This window comes from Lytechinus variegatus, chromosome 3, assembly GCF_018143015.1.
Source record: "Lytechinus variegatus isolate NC3 chromosome 3, Lvar_3.0, whole genome shotgun sequence".
NCBI lineage: Eukaryota > Metazoa > Echinodermata > Echinoidea > Temnopleuroida > Toxopneustidae > Lytechinus > Lytechinus variegatus.
In genome coordinates this window covers 30,070,738-30,093,427 of record NC_054742.1, presented here as the reverse complement: position 1 = coordinate 30,093,427, position 22,690 = coordinate 30,070,738, and the positions used below count along the sequence as shown (strand labels likewise).

The 22,690-nt window shown below is 35.6% G+C and overlaps 1 protein-coding gene across 1 annotated transcript; it reads left to right on the top strand.

Annotated features, from left to right (window-relative positions):
* Window positions 1–487: 487 nt before the first annotated feature.
* Window positions 488–19,323, top strand: LOC121410735 (nuclear transcription factor Y subunit B-1-like). Its single transcript, XM_041603006.1, has 8 exons — window positions 488–617; window positions 7,614–7,711; window positions 10,251–10,393; window positions 11,575–11,642; window positions 12,217–12,346; window positions 13,532–13,604; window positions 14,080–14,147; window positions 19,179–19,323. The coding sequence occupies exons 2-8, from the start codon at window positions 7,621–7,623 to the stop codon at window positions 19,197–19,199; spliced, it is 594 nt and encodes a 197-aa protein (XP_041458940.1). The 5' UTR covers window positions 488–617; window positions 7,614–7,620; the 3' UTR covers window positions 19,200–19,323.
* Window positions 19,324–22,690: the final 3,367 nt, after the last annotated feature.

The following is a 22,690-nucleotide window of genomic DNA, read 5'->3' as shown; positions in this document are numbered from 1 at the left end:
ATAACGTACTAATACAGGGCAGGAGAGGTGGTCTTGCACAATTTCCTGGGAACTTTTCTTTCCTTTCTTTCTTTTACTTTTCAAACTGACATAATTTGAACAAAGAAATTATCATATTTTGGAAAAAAAGAAAAGCATATTTATAAGGCAACAATAGTCAAAACTGACTAGTTTGCCTATTCAAAATAACAACAACAACAAGATAATGTCATGCGTAGCATGGCTTGCCTCCCTCCGGCCCGTATATAGTCCAGATTGGACCTTGTTGTTTGGAAGTGCCCTTTCCCAAAAGCTAACATAGAGGGCACATGTCTCCCAATCTCTAATCAGCGACAATCCACTCATCTTTGCTCAAAGATGAGTGGATTGTCGCTGATTAGAGATTGGGAGACATGTGCCCTCTATGTTAGCTTTTGGGAAAGGGCACTTCCAAACAACAAGGTCCAATCTGGACTAGCCCGTATACCGTACAATAATTAATGACCTCTGTAGCCTGCCATAGTTTCACCTCTTCATCATATTTCGGGACATTTTACTGGCTCTTCGAGGAAGAAAGCCGTGAATTTTTCGACCAACCACAGCCCAAATCATCATCTGGCACCAAGATTCGGCCAATGGTTAGTCATTATTGTTTAGAGCTCGTAATTCGACTAGTGTTTTGTATTAAATATCGTGCTATTTGAAAGCCCGTACGCTCATATAATCTTGTCCAATTTTGAACTGCTTACCGGTAGTCTTAACGTTTAAACGGAACACAAATCTAAATTGGTTTCTTTCGCCGACGCGACATGCACGCCGTGAAGCGCATTTCATTGTTGTGCACGGCTTATTTCGAAAGGGTGGGTGCCATGTCGCGTTAGGGTGCGTCAACGCGAACGCGAAGATGCGTCCCAAAGCCCCCCCCCCCCCCAGTTTGGCTGAAAGGGTGCGTTGGGAGCGCCACGTCGCGTCACGTTCACTGGAACGCGCCCTCTCGTCCAAAGCCCCCCCCCCCCAGGTTTTGACAAAATACCTTATATTCAGCTTTCTTATAAATATTTGTATTTATTCATTATTATTAAACACACCCTTTCGTCCAAACCGGGGGGGGGGGGGCTTTGGACGAAAGGGCGCGTTCTAGTGAACGAGATGCAACGTGGCGCTCCCAACGCACCCTTTCGGCCAAACCGGGGGGGGGGGGCTTTGGACGAATCTTCGCGTTCGCGTTGACGCACCCTAACGCGATAGCACCCACCCTTTCGACATAAGCCGTTGTGCACTGCTGCATGCATGTACTGTAGTGGATAATACGGGATACCGTACCCAGAGATGCCAAGTTCAAAAAAATGTTATGCGTGAGATTTTCATGACTCGACGTCTCTGTGCGCGCGCGGCCAGTACTTACACTCGTACGTTGCGAAAAGGCGCGCGCAACGCGCGCGCACATGAGAAATGGGCTTCAAAACTATGCGATGCACGCACGCGATTCATCGTATCACGTACTAGCTGTGCGCTGACTGCACTCTCGATTCGTCTCGCGTGCCTGGCTAGACGCGAAGACGGTCGGCCAGTCGTATAATCTGGCGAATAATGCTACTTTTTCTCCTTTTTTTCTGTCGGGTCCCGATGCGTGAGAAAAATGGGTGCTATGCGTGAGATCGTGAGACGGACCCTGAATGCGTGAGTCTCACGCACAATGCGTGAGACTTGGTAGCTCTGCGTACCTAGACAGCTGGCAGCCGTCCGTTTCGAGGAGTTTTTTAACATTTTATTTTTTTATTTCTCCTCGTACACAGACGGCTCGCTATCGTGCAGCCACCATTAGGGGACTTGGTCAATTCCAGCGTAACGGACATGACGTTCAGACAAATTTTTGTAATTCAAAGGTTTATACAGTAGAATTAGCAGTCTTGATTATTGTTACTGAGCTTATAATATCAGACACATTTAAGTATCAGTTACATACACATGATATTTCAAATTGTTTCATTGAACAGTTGTTGAGATATTGCACTCTTTGTGAGCGTAATACGGACATGACACGAAATGGATGAAGCATTTTTACCTCCAATTGCTTATCAAAATTCCTGTGAATTCTTAGATTGCATGCACCTGACATTGGTGCTAATTTAACCTTAAGATCATGCTCTATCCATAAAATGGTGTTTATCAACAGTCTTGCAGTGCATTCTGTATTCATAGCTCAAAATGTAGCATAACGGACATGACACACGAAGCGTAACGGACATGACAGTTTCGTCCACTTTTTGTAAGCGAATATAATTATTTTATTACAAGATATGGTACAAGTCTAATTGTTTACATGATAAGGAGAGAGGTTAAAGACACACATAACTGGTAATCTGTAATATCTCCCATTATTTTGCAATTTAAGAGGGGGGCTTTTCAGACAACATTTATAAACAAAAAATATTTAGAAATTTTTTTTTACACCAGTTAACAACAGATAGAGAGTATTTTCCAGTTACTACCATCCTCTACACCTAATTGAAAGAGAAAAAGTTGATAGTAAAGATTATTTTTTATTCATGGCTTACTATTTGATAATATACACTTGCGTAACAGACATGACACCCTCACGAAGTGAACTTCATTAGCACTTCTTAGTTTCAAAATGAAAGAAATATGAATAATGAATGTAATTATGTAACAGCAAAGTACCTTTACTAACATTCTTGATAAAAATATGTAGACAACATTGGCAGGTATTATTAATTTAATAGCAATAGGCTAAATGATATTTTTATATGGAATACAATGTTTATCGTACCACTACAGCACACTGAGAAGACCAAATCTCATTTTTTGTGAGAAGAAAACAAATGTACCAGACCTGTATAAATCCAAGATGAACATATTATGAAATGTATTTTATGATAAAGAATATGTAGTAGTATTAATGTCAGTTTTAAGATTAAAAAAACAACATGAATAAGTATTTTGAAATTTAATAGCAGTACCTGGAAACCAATCTGTCATCATTGATTACATGTATGTATGAGTTGAAAGGCAATCGGAATGTTTGTAAATTGCTTCTGAAATCATTTTTCATTCGAATTGAATATCATTTTGAGTATAATCATCCTTTCATCAAATCTTGGATGTTCTAAATCTTACGATCTTACTTGCTGACAAATGTGGCTGTATCTAAGTTCGTTGCATTGTCCGCGCTGCTTGTGTACAAATGAAGATACATCATTAAAATAGTGATTATGGCTGACCAAAATACTATGATGACATAATTTATTGATCGCGCCACATTCCTTCCACAGCCCCTTTGCTTTGTGCTTTACAAAGAAGTGCCACTGTAGGTTCATGGATTCATAGAGCTACACCATGTAACACAGATATCTGATTCTGAATACAAACTTTTTTTTGTGAGCCTGTGCCATCACTGAAGAAGTAGAGGTTCGTGAAATGTATTTTGAAGCAATACATATATCATCAATGATCATAATCAATGATCTCATGAATTCACAAGTTGAGGTTTTTTATCATGCTCCAAACTGTCAGTGCAAACACCTAAGATAATCAATTGTATTGTTCAGACACAAATGATGCAGATTGTGATCTAAGTATATTGCCAGACCTAGCTGCATCATTCCTAATATTATGTGGCATACCGTTAATTCTCAGAAAAATATACCAGAACAAGAGCTGAACTTTCATCATTCACTAACTTCTAAAAATGGCTTGAATGACATGCAGATTCTAGGAGTTATTACATCCAGCTATCCTCAAGCAATTGAGACTGACCTCAGTCTGTGACACTAAGCCGAATATTTTGTTTTTGTGAATGCTGCCTTTTGTCATATATAAGGCGTCATGTCCGTTACGCAAATTGTCATGTCCGTTACGCCATTTTTATGAAAATGAGAAGTGGTAAGGGAAAATGATTGCTACACATGGTAGGGGGTTTAATTCTAACATAGAATCTGAATCTGTTGTACCTTTAGACAAATTTCCTGTAAGCTATGAAAACTTTAAGTGAAAAACGTAACGGACATGACACTGATAATGGTAAAGAAATCACACAAATCTGAAGACAGTTTTCTCTAAAATTGATGAATGGCATAAAATTTAGCGATGATTTTCTGTTAATTTAAACATTAATCAACTATTCAAAAGTTAAAAGAGACCACTGGGACCTTGTTTGCTTTTAGTAGAGACAGGAAAGATGAATTGTTTAAAAATAGCCACATTTTTTACATTTTGCAATTTACTATTCTATTTTTTTTATGATGGAAAAAAATACAAAATTTTATCAATATTATGATTATTCTATTGGAAATTGGTACTTTATAGATTACTTTTTAAGAAAATTTGACTGCTTAAGTGAAATCTTAAACTTCATTTTTTCTCTGAAGTGAACATTTTCCATGGAATTGCCCACTTGCAATGCAAAATCCCCCCGTCGGGGCTCTTCAATTTTTGTCTTTAATGAATAAAAATTTTGAAAGTTAACACTACCAAAATGCAAATTAATATTCCCTCTTGGCATTAATTGCCAAAAAACAGAGAAAAATCAAGTTAAAAGGAACAAAAACAGTGACTTACCTCGGCTGTCGTGCAAATTCACTTCCCCGTTTTATCCGATCTTAAGTACATACACATATGGCCATTGAGTCCCCTGTACAGATTGCGCTAGAACTTCGGTCTCTGTATTTGGTGAGAGAAGCCAACGGAGTTCAGCTGAACAACCAACAAAACAGAGACCGAAGCTTTTGGTCTATACCGTACTCAGTTGTTGTGTGTCCGGACGATCAATTTTAGAAAGTCATTTGGAAAAATTTACAAGCGAAGTTTCATAAATTTTTAGTACAAAATGTTAGGAAATATAACAAAATGTGATGATTACAACTATTGAATTCAAATTTTTAGTGTATTCCAAAGACAAAAAAAGAAGGATTAAAAAATACAAATGGACACCCGACGATCGACCCCCCCCCCCCATCCTAGTGTGTCGTGTATTGTGTTGAACATGTTGAATGTGGTATTGAAAATTGACTTCCTGGCCTGCGAGCCGAGGGTGTGGGGACAGGGTGGTGCAGCTGTTGGTTGCTGATGTTGGGTTCCTGGTCCAAGCAGTGTTGATGTGGTGTTATAAAATAATATAGAAATTAATGATGCATGCAAATGAGTTCATGGCTGCGATCTATCCAACTTCTCCCAACGATCGACCCAAGGCCCGCACTCGACTTAGACTTAGAGTTAGAGGCTCTGTTTAGTCCATAATTGCACAAAGCTGCTAGCCGTTAGCTATATTGGATTCAGCTAGTCTCACTCATGTTTAGACCAAAAGCTTCAGTCTCTGTATTTTGGTTCCGCTGAACTACGTTGGCTCCAATGGGGATTATGCTATTGAAATGTCAGAAATTGGTAAGAAAACCACAGAAACAACGGTTATTCCTGTCTAACTCATGCTAGGCTCGTATGATGGGGTGTCCAAACTTTGCGCACTTTTCAAAAATATTCATCAGGCTTACATTTTTTCAAAAAATATAATTTATACAAAACCAATTCAAGAAATAGTTACCACGTTGACGGCAAGATCGTAAACTATAAAATCATAGACGAAAATGTAGGTCAAGGGGTTTCGCCGGTATCGGCGTATCGCGATCTCAAAATTCCATTCCGATCGGCGAATGGGTGCTGTGCTGGAAAACCGTTCAGAAAAAGTGTGACCTAACTTCGCGGATCAAAGTTTTTGTGGAGTTTAAACAAAAACTCAAGCTCAAAAAGTGAAATGTTTATATCAGATTGATGGCAAAATCGCTATAGAATCGGTTGGTACCACATTTAACTCAAATTCTTGATGATTTCTGCTTGCAAAATGGTGACATCATGTTGCTTGTTGAGAATATCAGATTTTTTCTAAACGGGCGCTAACGGTGACAAATTTGCTGATCTTTTGTATATATTTTTATGAATACTGAACTCATCCTGAAGAAACTTACATCAAAGGGTAATTTTTGGTCGCTTTTCACATGGTGATGTCAGATTTTAAGGATATTGGCTAGTTTTTTAGATAATGACCGTCCGCGAAGTTTGGGCTCACTGCCATACGTATTTTGATAGAATGTCAACTCCATTAAAGATCAATCTTACATTTACATCTAGGCAAAATTCACCCCTCCAAAAAAGCTGATTTTGAATTTTCCTAAAATAAAAATATGAAAATTAATATGACAATTTATTCTTATCACAAATTTCATAATACAGATCTAGGGCCCCATGACATGTCTGCACACCAAACAATTTGAATTTAGATTTATCATGAATTTACAGTAGGATGGGAGGGTGGGGGTGTCTGGACACTTTAATATTTTGAAGCTAATCTTGTTATGGATAAACACAAAAAATATGAATTTTCTACCCCTTCGCCTGTACAGCATGTAGCCATATGGATTGACACATAACTGTAATTTTCAATGTTTTATTTTATATAGTGCATACAGTGGACATCAATTGTCTCATTAATGACTGCTTTACTCACTTTATGTATTCATGTAAAAGCTCCTGGTACCAAGCTTTCACTTGAAATTTTTCACCAAAAAATTAGGGTATATGCACACCTGAGTGACATGCAAATAAGGACCATCATAACAGAACCATAAAATATTATATAGTACAATGGTACTGCAAAAGGATGAACAGACCTTTGTATCATATGACTATGATAAGAAAAGTAGAATATTTCATGGGTGATGTCATCAGTCCCCTCATTTGCATACCAGGGTGTGCACATAAACTGTTTTTGAGAAATAAAGTGAGACTTAAAAATGTCATAACTTATTTTACACTCGATTTTGATAAAGTGTTCACTGTTCAGTGTTATGCTTGTTGAATTTTTCTCTGTTTATTCAAATCAACTTTTTGTTGGGTGGATGTGTCCTTTAACTTTTCCAAATTGCTGTTTAAAATTGATTGTCGGGACACACAACCTGTTCTGACATGCAACAACCGAGTATACTACAATGAAGCTGCAAGTTAAACACCATACTTGTCTGGGCAATGTATGTAAATACAGTGAAAAGGTAAAGGGTATCAAAACTACCAAAATCTGGGGAAATGTTTTACTTTTCGACCCTGGATATTTGATGTAACCAGTTGATGTGCATTTGGGGTAGGGAAAAATACTTTTTTTAGGGTTCTAACAGGACTTGCAGATGGAAGGATAATTGTTGTCTTGATGTTCCTTTTTTTTTATTTATCCATGAAAGACGAGCATGGTGTCCAGTTTAAAATGACAGTTCTTCCTCCCCCTGGCAAATCTGCTTTTTATTGACTATACCTTCTGATATTTTCCTTTCAATACAATCTACCGCTTACTGAAATGTTTGCTAAAAATCCCTTTAATTATAATTACTGAAAATGTATCTCATCAAGCTGCCAGGCCTCTAAATACCCTTCAAATGAAAATGTTCTCACTTACAGTGTAGTCACAGTTGCTTCACTTCCCCTTGAAGCTGACACCAATCTGCTTTTAACTGCACCAAAACTAACATGTCCATTGTTACTTGCTCATCTAACTTTTGACATAATCCAACTTAAAAATACTCAAGCTCAATATTCAGGGGTTGACGAACTATGGATTAATTTTCTTCTTTCAGATAAAAGATGGAAACAACTGACCAAGGAGATGGACAAGTTCTAAGTATGCCCAGTGATCAATTTCTCACTGGAGGCTTATATGGACAAACTTCGGCTGGTAATTATGTGCATTTTTTATTAACCGGGGTGGGATTCTATAATATTTCATAGAAAAGTTATATAACATTGCTTTAAAAAACTTACAAATCTGTATATTGTAAGAATTTTTCGCATACATTGGTCATTCCTAAGCTTCGTTATTCCAAAGGTTCGTTATTCAGAAGGTTAGTAATTCCGACGGTTCGTTTGTCCGAAAACGAAATGAGGTTCGTAATTCTGAAGGTTCGTTAGTCCGAAAACGAAGTGAGGTTCGTAATTCCGAAGGTTCGTTAATCCGAAAACGAAATGAGGTTCGTAATTCCGAAGGTTCGTTAGTCCGAAAACGAAATGAGGTTCGTAATTCCGAAGGTTCGTTAATCCGAAAACGAAATGAGGTTCGTAATTCCGAAGGTTCGTTAGTCCGAAAACGAAATGATTAATGAACCTTATTTCGTTTTCGGACTAGCGACCCTTCGGAACAACGAACCTTATTTCGTTTTCGGATAAACGAACCTTATGTCGTTTTCGGATAAACGAACCTTCGGAACATCGAACCTTATTTCGTTTTCGGATTATCGAACCTTCGGAATAACAAACCTTTGGAATAACGCCACAAATGTTCGGATTAACGAACCCTTTTACGTTTTCGGATTAACGAACATCGAGGTATAGGCAATTTACGTGTTTCGGAATTAGGAACCTTGGGAATAATAAACCTTCGGAATTACGAAGTGTAACCGAATTTTTAGTCTTCAAAGCCACACCTGCCATGAAAAAAAAATCAAATTTAAAAAACTTGTTCGAAATCAGCATTCAAATGATTTTAAAATTTGAGAGTGACACTTATAAATTCTTGTAAAATAAGGTTTAAAAGTTCAAAGGCACTTTAATGAAGTTAAATAATTTGCTCTAATCATTTATGTTTTCATAATGAATATGATCTTGCTATCTTGCTAATAAATGATATTAGGATTGAATTTGTGTAGGAATCTTGAAATACTACCTTATACATGTAGCTTTCAACAAGATGTGTTTCATCATTAGCTGTTAAACTTATTTTTTATGGTTTCTTGTATCCTGTCATTAGAAAATATTGTTAGCAAAACATTTTTCTTTTCAACCTACCCTTTAGAATACAAACACTACCTACCCTATTTCATAAACTCAAGGGAGTATAATGGTATTTAAAACACTAAAGAGACAGAGTAACAACATTGTTGTGCTGAAACAATTGATTTACATCTCAAAGTTGTTAAAGCCTTAACAAAAGGACTAGTATTACAGAACTTATTGAAAGCAAAATTATTCCCTGGCATAAATTTGCACATAATTATTTTTTTGGCCACCTCTCTATGTCGTGATATGTTATGGTAAAGTGTTTTTTTTTCTTCTTTAAGTTTCATGCATCCTTAGTACCAAGCTTATAAATATTGGAAAAGTGTCACAGGATCACAGTACATTTTGTAATCACTAATTGGCTTTATTATCCGCTTTGGAATTTGTGTGCAAGAAATTGAATTTTCTTTTCGTAAATTGCTAAAATACTCTTCTATTTGTACTTCTTAAACCATTTCAATTATATTCCTTATTTGGAATTGACCAAAAATTAAAATCTGGAACACATTTGACTTTGGGAAAAAATTACTACTGTATAGGAGTAAAGCACAATTAAATGCATAAGAAATTGACAAAACAACAAAAAAAAGAAATACAATAACTCAAATACAATTTTTTTGGGTAAACTACAATGACTTACTGCTTTTCACCAAGTCTTGGCATTTAACAAGTTTGAGATTTGCTGGTTATGCTAAACAAGCATTTTCCATCACAACCTGCATTTGTACAGGCTCTTTCTCCAACAAGTCAATACACCTTATTTGAGGAAAATTAAAATAAGAATTGAAAAATAGGCATTGAAAATGTGCAATATGATATATTTAATGACAAATTTATTACATACTGGAAGAACATCCTTCACATCTGTCTGTATGGCATCTTTGCATCATTTATTTGCAAAATGAATTTGAAGAATCAATGGGTTTTTTATATTACCAGGGAGATGAATATGTTGATTTTTTTTTGCTTGTTTTATAACAAGAAAATATTCAAGTAGAGACAGGAAAATATTAATGATTAGCTCTGAAAAACAGACACTTGGATGATATGGGACAGTGTGATGTATTGATTGGGGAATAGCAGGGCTGGTGGCAGTATTTAGGCTAATGTCCCGAAACTATTTTGATATACCAAAACATTTTGTACATGTTTTCTAGTATGGATGAGCCTCTCTCTGACTTGTAATTGTAGTAGATCCTGGTGGGTGTTTCATAAAGCTATTTGTAAAGTTAAGCACAACTGGAACATGTTCTTAGGTCCTAAATCAATTACATAGGGATATCACATAGCACAAGAAAGGATCACCAGTCGTGCGTAAAGTCATTCGTATCTTACGAACAGCTTTATGAAACACCCACCAGGTTGATTATTCATCCAGATGTTAGTATTTAATTTCTTTACGACAAGGATATTTTCATTTCAATCATGGCTGTTGCCTATAGATGACAGCTTGCCAGTAGGAGGAGAGGACGAAGGACCAATAGAAGAGAAAGGAGCTGCATCACCTCTTCGAGAACAGGACAGGTTTCTGCCCATTGCCAACGTTGCTCGTATCATGAAAGATGGCATCCCAAAGTCAGGGAAGGTGAGTGTATTTAGAGGCTAGAGATGTCCTTGTACAATGTATCAAGCTCGCATAAGAAGGAAAATGAAAGAAAAAAAAGACAAAGGGAAAGGATCATTCCAAATGGAACATGGGAGCCCTGCTAGGTCCTTATCATATTGAGTTATAAAGCAGCAACAAACTAGCAGCCTTAATAGCACCACCTCAAATCCAGAACAACTCACATCGGCCAGCATAATGCGGCATTCTGTGCTGTATAGTCTTGAAATAAACATGTAGGCCAACTTGGATGATAACATCGTATTTCACCACTTGATACATTCATACTACGCTGATTATGTTACCAATGTGCAAAACAGGTACGTTCCTTTCAAAATCATTTTAGTTTCTCTGCATGAATAAAGCTAAAGGCTAATTCCAACTCTGCATTATTGATGGGTCTCTCATGTACATGTATATTTAAGACTTGTTTAAAACACACAGTCAATTAGACACCACACAAAGTTTTGGTTCGTCAGTTCAATTGTTTGCTAATTAGTATTAATCGTCCCTTTCACTTTCCCTCTATCCTTCACTAATATCTTCCTTCTCTACCCTTCCACATCTTCCTTTACCACCTCTCTCCATTTCCCCCTCCCACTTTCTGTTTACTTCCAGGCCCATTCCAAGTACATCATCCAATGGGGGGGGGGGGGCTTGGGGCCACTGCTTCTTCAAAAGTTCTATAAATGATAAAATAAAAAGAGGAAGAAAAAAAGAGAATGGAATAAAAAAGGGCAACTAAAATTGAAATTATTTTTTTGTATGTTATGTTGAAATCTATCCCAAAATTTGATTTTCATGTAAAGAATGTCCTATTTTGTTCTCTGAACTCTTAAGACTTTTCCCCCCAGTGTGTCATGTACTTCCCAATCAAAATTGTTGATTGATTACCGGTATACCTCTAAAACCCACCTTTCCTAATTGGCATGTTCCTTCGACTTTTTCTTTTAGAAATGGAAAGTAAGGTAACATTATCTAATAGTGTATAGAAGAGAACATTAATATTATCTTATTTCATTTTTAATCAATACTTTGCATTTTGTATACGATCAAAGGAAATCAAAAATGTAAATCAGACTCTCTTAGAATGAAACAGATTTTCTCACTTTTTGAAAATATGAATTAGCATTGTATTGTTTTGTTCTTTCTTCTTTCATCAGATTTCAAAGGAAGCTAAAGAATGTGTTCAAGAATGTGTATCAGAGTTCATCAGCTTTATTACAAGCGAGTATCCTTTCCTAGATGAAATATGCAGTTTGTAATTTTGATTTCATCTTGTTTATTATTAGTATAATTTTTTTTCTTTGTGTATTTTTTGTTGGACACCTTTGCCTTCGCTTAAGTTTTTATATCTTTCTGACCAGTAATGTGAAATAAATGAGGATTTCTAAGATTACTATTAGGCACCTTATTGATTGTCTTCGTGCTGCGTCCTTTAGCAGGAATCCCACAGTGCATTCCAGCATTTTTCATTTTCTTGTCTATGATGAAATGTGAGGATTAGTGATGAAAAGATGCATGCAGGATTCCTGTATGAAAGATGCTCTTCTGAAAGTTTTTAAGGTGCCTAAAATATCAGTGTTGAAATGTTAGGTTTAATTTGTCATGATACTTAATATATTCACGTTTTCATGAAATTTTGACCACCAAAATTGGAAAATTTGTATTGATACTCTCAATTGGTTGATAAGTGCCATGAAATATCACCTTATAAATACTGTTATATTTTCACTTTCATGATGGAGCAATGTTTTTGAAACTTTTTTTCTAATCATATTACCTTACATCAAGAATGTTTATAGAGCCAGTGAAAGATGTCATCAAGAAAAGAGAAAAACAATCAATGGGGAAGATATCCTATATGCCATGTCGAATCTGGGATTTGATAATTATGTGGAGCCTCTGAAATCTTACCTTCAAAAATACAGAGAGGTGAGTCGAGATATTTTATATATCCTTTGTTTCCAACAAAAAGTATGATAAATTGTTATGATGCCCACTACATGTAGAACAGCATTGCATTGTGTTCATCAGTGTTTTGTATTCCTCGCAAGCTTGCTTTTGTATAATGATTTTACTTTAGGTCACTATCTCAAGTCTATTTCATGCCATTTCCATAGCTATCTATGATTTTGATCAAGCCCTTCATATTCTTTATTTAAAAAAAAAGAAGATATCAAAACAGCTTCAATAGAGTTCTAGGACATTGACTTGCCAAATGACTCCCATCTTAGATCTCATGTTTGTTTTTAGAAAGGAAGTCCAAAAGCATAATTCTAAATCAACTATTTTGAAGCCATTCTTGGATTATCCTTAGGCATGGAATGTATTTAAATGCCTGTAAGAATAACAAATGTAAGTGGCTTCATGAGTAGGCCTAGTCAGTAGTCTAACTTCCACTGAAGTTTCTAGAAATCAATCTTTAAGAGTAAAATAAAACAAAGGCCTAATTCATTATATTGCCCATCCACCATTATTCCTCATTATCAGTTGAATATTTAGAAAAGTTTCTTGTTTTTTTATTGTCAGGATCATTTTCAGTGAAATAAAAGCTTTTTTTTTAAATTCACAAATAAAGAAAATAATGAGTTTTTCTATTGTTTCTTTTTCCTACTCATTATTTGGGTGTTTTTGTTACATATCAAAATGAAGTTATATTTTGGCTGATAAGTGTATAACAATAAAAAAGTATTAACCAACATGAGTAGGATTGAGCCCATGCCAATACATCATTAGAGTGTAGAGCTCTGACCCAACACCTTTACCATTAGACCACAAGCAATTGATGGCAGATTTGTGTGCACCATGTAATGACCTACCGGTAATTGACTGCAGTTGATATTGTAAAAGCCAGTACTTTTCCTGTTCCTTTTGCATGAACTTTTTTAATTTACCATATTTTATTCATTGTTTGTATCATTCAGCTCATATCTCTTTACCTATGAAGGCACTAGTTCAAAATTTGTTGTTGAAAGCTTTGAACGTAATTTAATTATGTTCCTAGAAAGAGAAAGTGTGAACGTTTTATCTTCTGTTTCATTTATCAATGTTATTTTTTATACTTAAAAATTAATTTCCACGATTGATATCTCCATCTTTCTATCGATCTTCTTGCAGTCAATGAAAGGAGACAAAGTTATCCCACAGTCAAGGCAGGATGAGCTAGGTGATATGGGTGCAGATACATTTGGTGAGATGAAGGCTAAATGTGGATGAATTTTTATTACATTTAAGAATTTGAATGTGTTTTTATTTTGATGAGCATGTTTTAGATATATGAAGCACAATTATGTCCTCATCTGTAGTCCAGAAGAACAATGTATTCGTTGATTGTATACTATCTCCAACATTCATATTCGGAGAGGATTATGATTTGCTGGCACCAGAATTATTAAAGAAATTGGAATGATTTGTAATATTTTATTAATGGGGGACAGTTAACTCTATTTCCCATGACAGACATGTGTGTTAGGCGATTGCCAAAGATTGATTGTTTTGATTTGTGCAGCAATGTATAATGAGGGATATTTGATTGTTGCTAGATGGATTTGAGAAGTGTTATTGAGCTATGATGCAAATCAGAAGACATTTATTCATGTTTCAAGAAAGCCACTATATTGTAATTCTTACTAAGGATCCCATGTTTACTTTATTCTTTTTTTTAGCAACAGAATTGATGGTTGGAGACCAGGCTGGAACACCAGCCTACCAGCAATATCCTTCTCAAGTACAAGTAAGTACTCTTTATAAGGACCCCTGTGAAGTTGATTTTTTTTTTGTTAATTGCTAAATGCAACTCATATGCTGTTATTTAGCTATCAAAATGTGTTCTGAAGATTATTTAATAATTTTTGAAAGGATATTTCAACTTGCCACCCCATAAAAAGAGCTTCTATTTCATTCTGACAGTGATGTTAATTCACCAGTTTTTGTCTCACCTGCATAGCAGAGTGAGACTATAGGCGCCGCTTTTCCGACGGCGGCGGCGTCAACATCAAATCTTAACCTGAGGTTAATTTTTTGAAATGACATCATAACTTAGAAAGTATATGGACCTAGTTCTTGAAACTTGGCCATAAGGTTAATCAAGTATTACTGAACATCCTATTAGAGTTTCATGTCACATGACCAAGGTCAAAGGTCATTTAGGGTCAATGAACTTAGACCAGGGATTCTCAAATGGTGGCGCGCGCGCCACTTGTGGCGCACCGAGCCTTGCGGAGTGGCGCTTGGGAGTTGGTATAAAAAAAAGTAAAAATAAGGAAAAATTGGGGAAATAAAAATGTATCTACCAGTAACCTGGAAATAAGGTTTTGGTGATCATTTTAATACAAAGAGAAAACAAAAACTCTTTACTTGACACTTAATTGCTAATTGATTTCCTCAAATTTTGTCCAATTTAGCACTCGATAACCCCTATTATGGAGGATCGGTGGTGTTCTCCTTTTTATTTATTCTTACAAAGTTTTATTTATTCTTACAAAGTTTTATTTATTCTTACAAATGTGCCACAGAAGTGATATGAAAACCCCGTTTGTAGGATTTCTATTTCAACGGCGATAAATTTTGCATTTCCAGAGTATAAGTTTTGGTTAAGAGTTAAACATCAAATAATGTGATATTTAAAGAACATCCTGATCATAATAGATTATGAATTTGGGACATAACAAGCAGAAACCTTGTTTCCGGAGCCGATTAAAATCCGAAGTTGTAAAAGTGAAATATATGTATGCTCAGATGTATTGCTTGCCGTGATTGTCTGCATGCACTCTTGCTAAAGACGAACTGAATGAATAATACTGCACGTGAGTTGTAGAGAAAGATGGGTAGTTTGGGGCGCTAGGGCAGTGTAACGCCTAATTTTCAGCCCTTGCAAAATCGGGGAACGTAACTTTAGCCACTGGGGTACAGATGGGGGCCCCCATGTGTTTCACGGCCAAGAAAAAAAAGGAGAAAGGGAAAGAGAAAGAAAGGGAACGAGTGGAATTATCTTAATATTATGTCAAAATATATATTTTTGTATTGAAAAGTTCAATATTTTTACTTCAGCTGCCATATCTAGCCCTCTTGATTTTTTTTACCCATTACGCCACTTGCTTCAGCCAATAGATCTGGTGCAGAACAGTCTGAACTAGAGGTATCAGTGAACAAGTCACTGGTAATTTTTCTTTTAATATTGTATAGTTTGTTGGCATTTGTATTTTTTCTGTTGATATTAATTGCAGCACCTCTGCATGGGCAATTTAAAAGGCCTCATATTCCAAAGCTTCTGGGGGCTCTGCCCCCTCGACCCCCATCAGGGGCCTCTGGAACCCCTCCGCTGATATTGCGTAATGGATAGTGGAGCATTACCGATTCTCAACAAGAAATGTGGCGCTTCCAAAAAAGTAATTGAGAATGACTGACTTAGACCATGTTGGAGGAATCAACATCAAAATCTTAACCTGAGGTTAAGTTTTTGAAATGACGTCATAACTTAGAAAGTATATGGACCTAGTTCATGAAACTTGGACATAAGGTTAATCAAGTATCACTGTACATCCTGCATGAGTTTTATGTCACATGACCAAGGTCAAAGGTCATTTAGGGTCAATGAACTTTGGCTGAATTGGGGTGTCTGTTGAATTCCCATCATAACTTTGAAAGTTTATGGATCTGATTCATGAAACTTGGACATAATAGTAATCAAGCATCACTGAACATTTTGTGCAAGTTTCAGGTCTCATGATTAAGGTCAAAGGTCATTTAGGGTCAATGAACTTTGGCCGAATTGGGGGTATCTGTTGAATTACCATCATAACTTTGAAAGTTTATGGATCTGATTCATGAAACTTGGACATAAGAGTAATCAAGTATCACTGAACATCCTGTGTGCATTTCAGGTCACATGACCAAGGTCAAAGGTCAATGAACATTGGCCGAATTTGGTGTATCTGTTGAATTACCATCATAACTTTGAAAGTTTATGGATCTGATTCATGAAACTTGGACATAAGAGTAATCAAGTATCACTGAACATCCTGTGCGAGTTTCAGGTCACATGATCAAGGTCAAAGGTCATGTAAGGTCAATGAACTTTGGCCATGTTGGGTTTTTTGTTGAATAACCATCATATCTCTGTAAGTTTATTGGTCTAGTTCATGGGCTATTCCACGGTTACTCACGTTACATTTGGAGACACCTTGACTCATACTTGGACCTGTAACTCCATTATTATTGATAGGAACTAAACATCTTCTTATCACAACAAAGTACACAGTCTGACTATCCTTTGTATAAAAACAAAACTTGGGAAATTTTATTATGCTCCTGGCAAATCTTTGGAATGTGTCGGTTACTCACGTTACATGATTTGGACATGCATTAAATGAAAAGTCGACATAAGTGAAAAGTCTCCTCATGCAAGGCTTTTATGAAAGTTGATTATATCCATTTCAAAGAAGTATATTAGGGAGACAAACTTTGTATATAATTAAAAAAATAAAGAACACATGGTTTTTACTTGGGGTGCAGATAATGTGGTTACTCACGTTACATTTTGTCCATGCATGGTTAACAACACACATGTCATTAAAAATTCAATAATGTGTGTAAAATTCATTGCTAGGAACATCAAAAAGAGATTTTATACCAAAAATTGGAACAATTGGAGCTTTATTAGGGTGTAGGAGGGAAAGTATGATTTCGCTTACTAATTATGCATAAATTAGCATAATCGCTTAGTACCAATTTGCATGAAATAAATTACTGTATAGTATTGTAGATTATGTCCAAGACAACCTGCACGCAAATTTTCGGCATGATCGTGCGGCCAATGGCCGAGATCTCAAGAAGGGCCTGGGAGGCCCCACCCCCCCCGGGCCTTATCAACTCCCCCCCCCCCCCTCCCCCCCAAAAAAAAACAAAAAAAATCTAGATAGGGTTACAGGTATAAAGGGCATTCAATGTGTTGTTCGAACACTCGGAAGTTTGGTTAATCAAAACCAAGCCTTACTAATGCACTCTCGCATTGTGAATACTTCTACTAATATTCAATTTTTTGTGTGATTGTATGACTACTGATATTTTGATGAACAAAGAGTCACATCAAAGAGGTGTACCCTCATTTTGCTTTTAATTAATCAAAAATAACTTCACAACTCACCATGAGACTTAAAACTTGACATCCCACAGAAAATGTTACCTAACTGAATAATTTTTACTAGTTACTCACATTACATGATGGTTACTCACGTTACAAAGTTACTCACGTTACAGTTTTTCTTCATCATTTTTATAAAAAAATTGTACTTTTTAATGATTTTGATAGTCATCACTGTGTCAAAGATTGTTTGAAGGAAGAGAATTTAAAATCCCACCAATTAACTGTGAAGAATTTTTCTCTCAGAAAACAAAGTCAGTTTTTTCGGTTACTCACGTTACATCACCTCAACAGGTTGCAATATTCAGTTTTGAATGAGTACTACAAATTTACTTGAAAAGCTGTTGTGTATTTTAAGTAATTTGACCCTTCTAAACTTCAGAAATATATAAAGTGTATGTTGTTGCAATAACAAAATGGTAATAAGGCATATTTCATTTTTCACTATTTTTCTTGTATTTTGGTACAAAATGGAAGACACAACTTTTGACCATTTTTTTCCAAAGTATACATATGAAAATAAACTTTTTATTTCTTGTTCCTGAAACTATCATGTATGAAGGACTTAAAGTATTAAAAAATTCAAGAAAATATTGAATTTGAATTTTTAAGCTCATGTCCACCAACCTGTGGAATTGCCCTCATAAAAAACTGGACATAATAGTAACCATGTATCACTAAACATCTTGTGCGAGTTAGAGTAGTGTTCAAAGTCAGCACTGCTGCTATATTGAACTGCGTGATGCAGGTGAGACGGCCAGAGGCATTCCACTTGTTAGTTAAACAAAGGGAATGAAAGTAGAATGAAACTTTGCCAGAACGGACTACCTATTTGTAGTTTCATTGAAAAGGTGCCAGACATGCTGTAGCATCACCAGGGAAAGAAAGGCAATGGCCAGGTATTGTTTGAAAGCGTTGAATTCTATTTTAAGCGTGTGCTGAACTATGGAAAGTGATATACCGGTACTATTGCCTATTGTAAATTATTAGCGATGGTGACTTTGATTGGCAGTTGATGGCATGGTCAGGATGAGTGATGAAGCTCTTTTGAAGAGGTGGAGCTTTGGAAGTTTAAAGAATATTCTTTCAAAATGTATACCAATGGTCAATTAGATGCCCCTTTTCACAGAGATCACACAGGGAATTAACTGTTTCTCCCTGATCGAATTGTGCTTGACTGGCTCTTCTGCAATTGCATCAAAAAATAAATAAATAAATCAGTTCCTGCTTTTGTGATGTCACAGAAGAAACAAAAATATAAGAATAATTTTTCTGGACTTCACTGTTAACTTATGTGTCAATTGCCTTTGCATTTCAGCAGGATGTTACCTAGTTGCACCCAAATGTTTCATTCACATTGATTCTAGGATGAGATAGTGCCTGAAATTTACACTATCATTATCACATCCTTTGACCATGCAAAGTTACTCCAGTTATTTCTAATTAATTTGAAAAGGATATTATTATAATAGTAAGCAGTTTCCATATGAGTCCTTATTGTTTATTCAAAGTGTGAGATTTATTAATGCTTTGCAATTCTCACGCAAAAGAAGGTCAGTTCAATAATCATGTAATCATTTCATTTTCTTAAGGAAATCTACATATGTGTATATTCTTTTCCAGATACCGATGACTTTTACGTGATCCTTGTTTGGTGGTGTGCTGCCAATTTGATCATCACAAGTCAGACCAACACCTTGAATGCAGTTAGCTGTCAGATCTACATCCTGAAGGGCATCTTTATGCACAGGAGTCATACCCAGATTTTTTTTTATTGCAAAAATGGATAAGCATGCACAGGACTTTACTCTTCTAGAGTTGCATGGTTAAGTTTTTAGTTATGAGAATTAGGTGGTGTTGCAAGAAAATATTTGTGATCAATTACAAATATTCTGTCGCAATTTTACAACTGACAGATCAACGTTAGCTATAGCAAATCAGATTAAACTTCTTGTTTCAAGGAGCAGATTAGCAATCAATCACTAATTTGCAATTAACTGCAAGACATATGATTGATTTAGGGACCAAAAATAGACTTGCAATTGATCGCAAGTTTCTTGCAACACCCCATTAGACACATGAAATGAAAGCACTTGGGAGACATGTCTTGTATAAAAGTAACCTTTCTTTTGGCTGTTCATGTTAACTGGCTTAACTGTTGGAGGTTTCCCCCTCCCCATCCTCCAACTCAAAGATGTTTTGATTTGTATGCAATAAAAATGTGTTTTTTACACTTTCCATAGTAGGTTTACTGTGGATTTTCATTTCATTTCTAACTAACAATAATTTCCCTTTTGAGTTACAGCTCCTTTCAATGTTTCAACAATTATAAATAAGTCAGGATTTATTGTAAATTTTCTGGCTTTATTTCATATTTATCTCGTCATTTATTTATGGGATATTCATCCTGTTTTTTATATCTCTTTGTTAAAATCAAATTTATATTTTACATAAGAATATGAAATTTGAATAAAAACTTCATTATGAATATGTGGGAATACATTGCAGAATAAAATCATGCTTAAGTTACGCAATTTTGCTTTGATTAAATCGCGATTCATGAATTGATTTCCCATTTCTAACATAAGGGGGAATAAAGTAATTGACTCTACTTAGATACTAAAAAGTAGGGATTGAGAAATAGATCAGCTACCTTTTGGTTAACTCAGTGTATGACGAGTTCAAGGCCTTTACACCTGAATTGTAACCTTCACCCATCAGGAGGTAATTGCTGGAGGCATTTTTTTAAAGATTATCTGGCTGTCCTTTTGTCCATTCATTTTAGAATGATTGAATAAGTCATGTGTAAGTTACAAACAGTTATATGAAATCGCTTCCTGGATGTGCTGATTTTAGAAGAGAATGTAATGTGACCAAGTCGAAAATCATGACCTATATACACATGTATAATCAGGGTTCCCACGGTCATGGAAAATCCTGGAAAAAATTTGTGATCATGGAAAGTCAGAATTTGGAAAATTTGTGAAAAGTCATGGAATCGCATTTACCTCTTGGCTATGGCAGCTTTCCAGTTTGTCCTGTCTCGTAACTCTCATACTCTGCTATTATAATTGGTATTCATGATTTCCATTTTTCCAGTTTTGTGACATCCCAAATTCTACATAACTCCAAAGACATCCCAGGAAGTCATGGAAAGCAGCAATTTAGTCATGGAAAAGTCATGGAATTCTGTTTTCAAATTGTGTTAGAACCCTGATAATGTTTGTATTATCAAAGGAGATGGAACAACTCTTTCAAAGTTAACATTTTTCTAATTAATTTTCATTGTAATCCACACTGTATGAAGATGGAAATAGGGTGAGAAAAAAACTGGACCAACATAGTAATTAGTAGTTAGAATTTATGATACTGAAATTGTGGCTTTTGATTGGTGAAGAGTAAGTTTGTGATTGATTTGGTATGCATCACTGAAGATTACAAATGAAACAATGCCCTGATGGGAAGACCTGTTGATGATCATTTATTTTGTTTATCCTGTAAAGTGTAGTTTTCTTGGCATTCCTGTTGTTTGTAATGTTTTGCTGCTTACACATGAAATGAAATTTTAATTAGAAATAATATTGATGTATATATTGTAATTGGTTGTTCTCAAGTGTATTTGTATGTTTCACGACTTGGACATGGTTGATTTTTAAGGACCAAGAGCCTGTCTTACAAAGAGTTGCAATAGATCTGATCAATCGCAACTATGCAAAGCCAGCAAAGTCAACATCTAAAGTATATTTCAAAATATTTTCTAGAAATGATGTGTGTTCATACATTCACTGTTTTTTCTTGACAATTCAGTATGCTTCTCTCTGTTTTCAAAGGACACTGAGCCAATTTAGTAAAAATAAATTATGACATTGATGGATTTCCATATACTTAAGATTGATCGGATCAATCGTAATTCTTTGTAAGACAGGGGCCCTGGTGGGTTTGTGTATAGTTGTGTGGGAGAGAGAAGGGGAACAAGAACTTAGCAGAATGCTATATGGGTCTAGGAAGATGGGTGATTGTGTAATTGTGCAGAAGGGGAAAATGCTGCCAGGGGGACTGGAAAGGGAGCAGATATGGTTTCCCCTTTCTCCAAAATCCCCCACAATAATGAGAATATTTATTTATCATATAGTCAAACCTGTTGAAGACTACCTAAATAAGACAAGAAAAGCAGTCTTTGTGGAAAGATTCCCATATTGAAAGTTGTTGAAGCAGGTTTGACTGTGCATAATGTATATATATATATATATATAAAAAAAAACCCGATGATTTAGCATAACTTATTAAAAAAAAAAATAATCAACAGTAAAGCATCTCCTCTTTCATCTGGTGTAGCTTCTTATTCATGCATTGAGCAAAAGCAGTTTGAAAAAGAAAGGATATCAAAAGACTCTTGGTGGATGGTATATGAATTTCAATAAGAAAATCACAAGTCTCAAAAGTTAAATATCTGGTTTTTAAAGGACAAGTCCACCCCAACAAAACTTTGATTTGAATAAAAAGGGAAAAATCCAACTGCATAATGCTGAAAATTTTATCGAAATCTGATGTAGATGTTGCGTAAGTTTTCCCGGCAGAGCATTCGAATTCTACGAATGAAAGGCATTGTATAGAGCAGGTGACTGGAGTAGTATATCAGGGGTAAAGTTTTTTAAAATATTGTTTTATTGTCTGCTTCTGGCACATTTGTTAAATACCAGTGATTATGAAGACTGTTACTCTTCAGCTTGGATGTGATGAAAATAACATTTTAAAAGGAATACATGAATAATCATCAAACCACAAATGCCTATGTCAGTGAATTTGAAAACCACCTTCATGGTTTATCTCAGATGACCTTTTACTGCTTGTGCGCAGTTTTACAACCGTGAACAGGCAATACTTCTGTTACTAAGTAGCAAAACAGTTTTTGTCTCAAAACATTTTAGTTTTTCAATACAAATACATTAGTTCAATTTACTTTCTTTAGTATTAGTAGATTCATTGTAATTTAACTCGCATTTTCAATTTATTTGCTGTATTTGTACAGGATTCCTTCCCATCATTGAATTATTTCTGTGTTTATTGCATGCCGCTGAGCGAAAACTCGCTACAGTTAAACTGCACTGCACTGAGTCTTGATCAAAGAATAAGAA

Bases quoted from the DNA above. Each gene is read 5' to 3' on its own strand.
- LOC121410735 (XM_041603006.1), top strand. From the start codon at position 7,621: ATGGAAACAACTGACCAAGGAGATGGACAAGTTCTAAGTATGCCCAGT. The intron at 12,347-13,531 runs GTGAGTCGAGAT...ATCTTCTTGCAG, and splicing joins ACCTTCAAAAATACAGAGAG to TCAATGAAAGGAGACAAAGT. The intron at 13,605-14,079 runs GTGAGATGAAGG...TCTTTTTTTTAG, and splicing joins TATGGGTGCAGATACATTTG to CAACAGAATTGATGGTTGGA.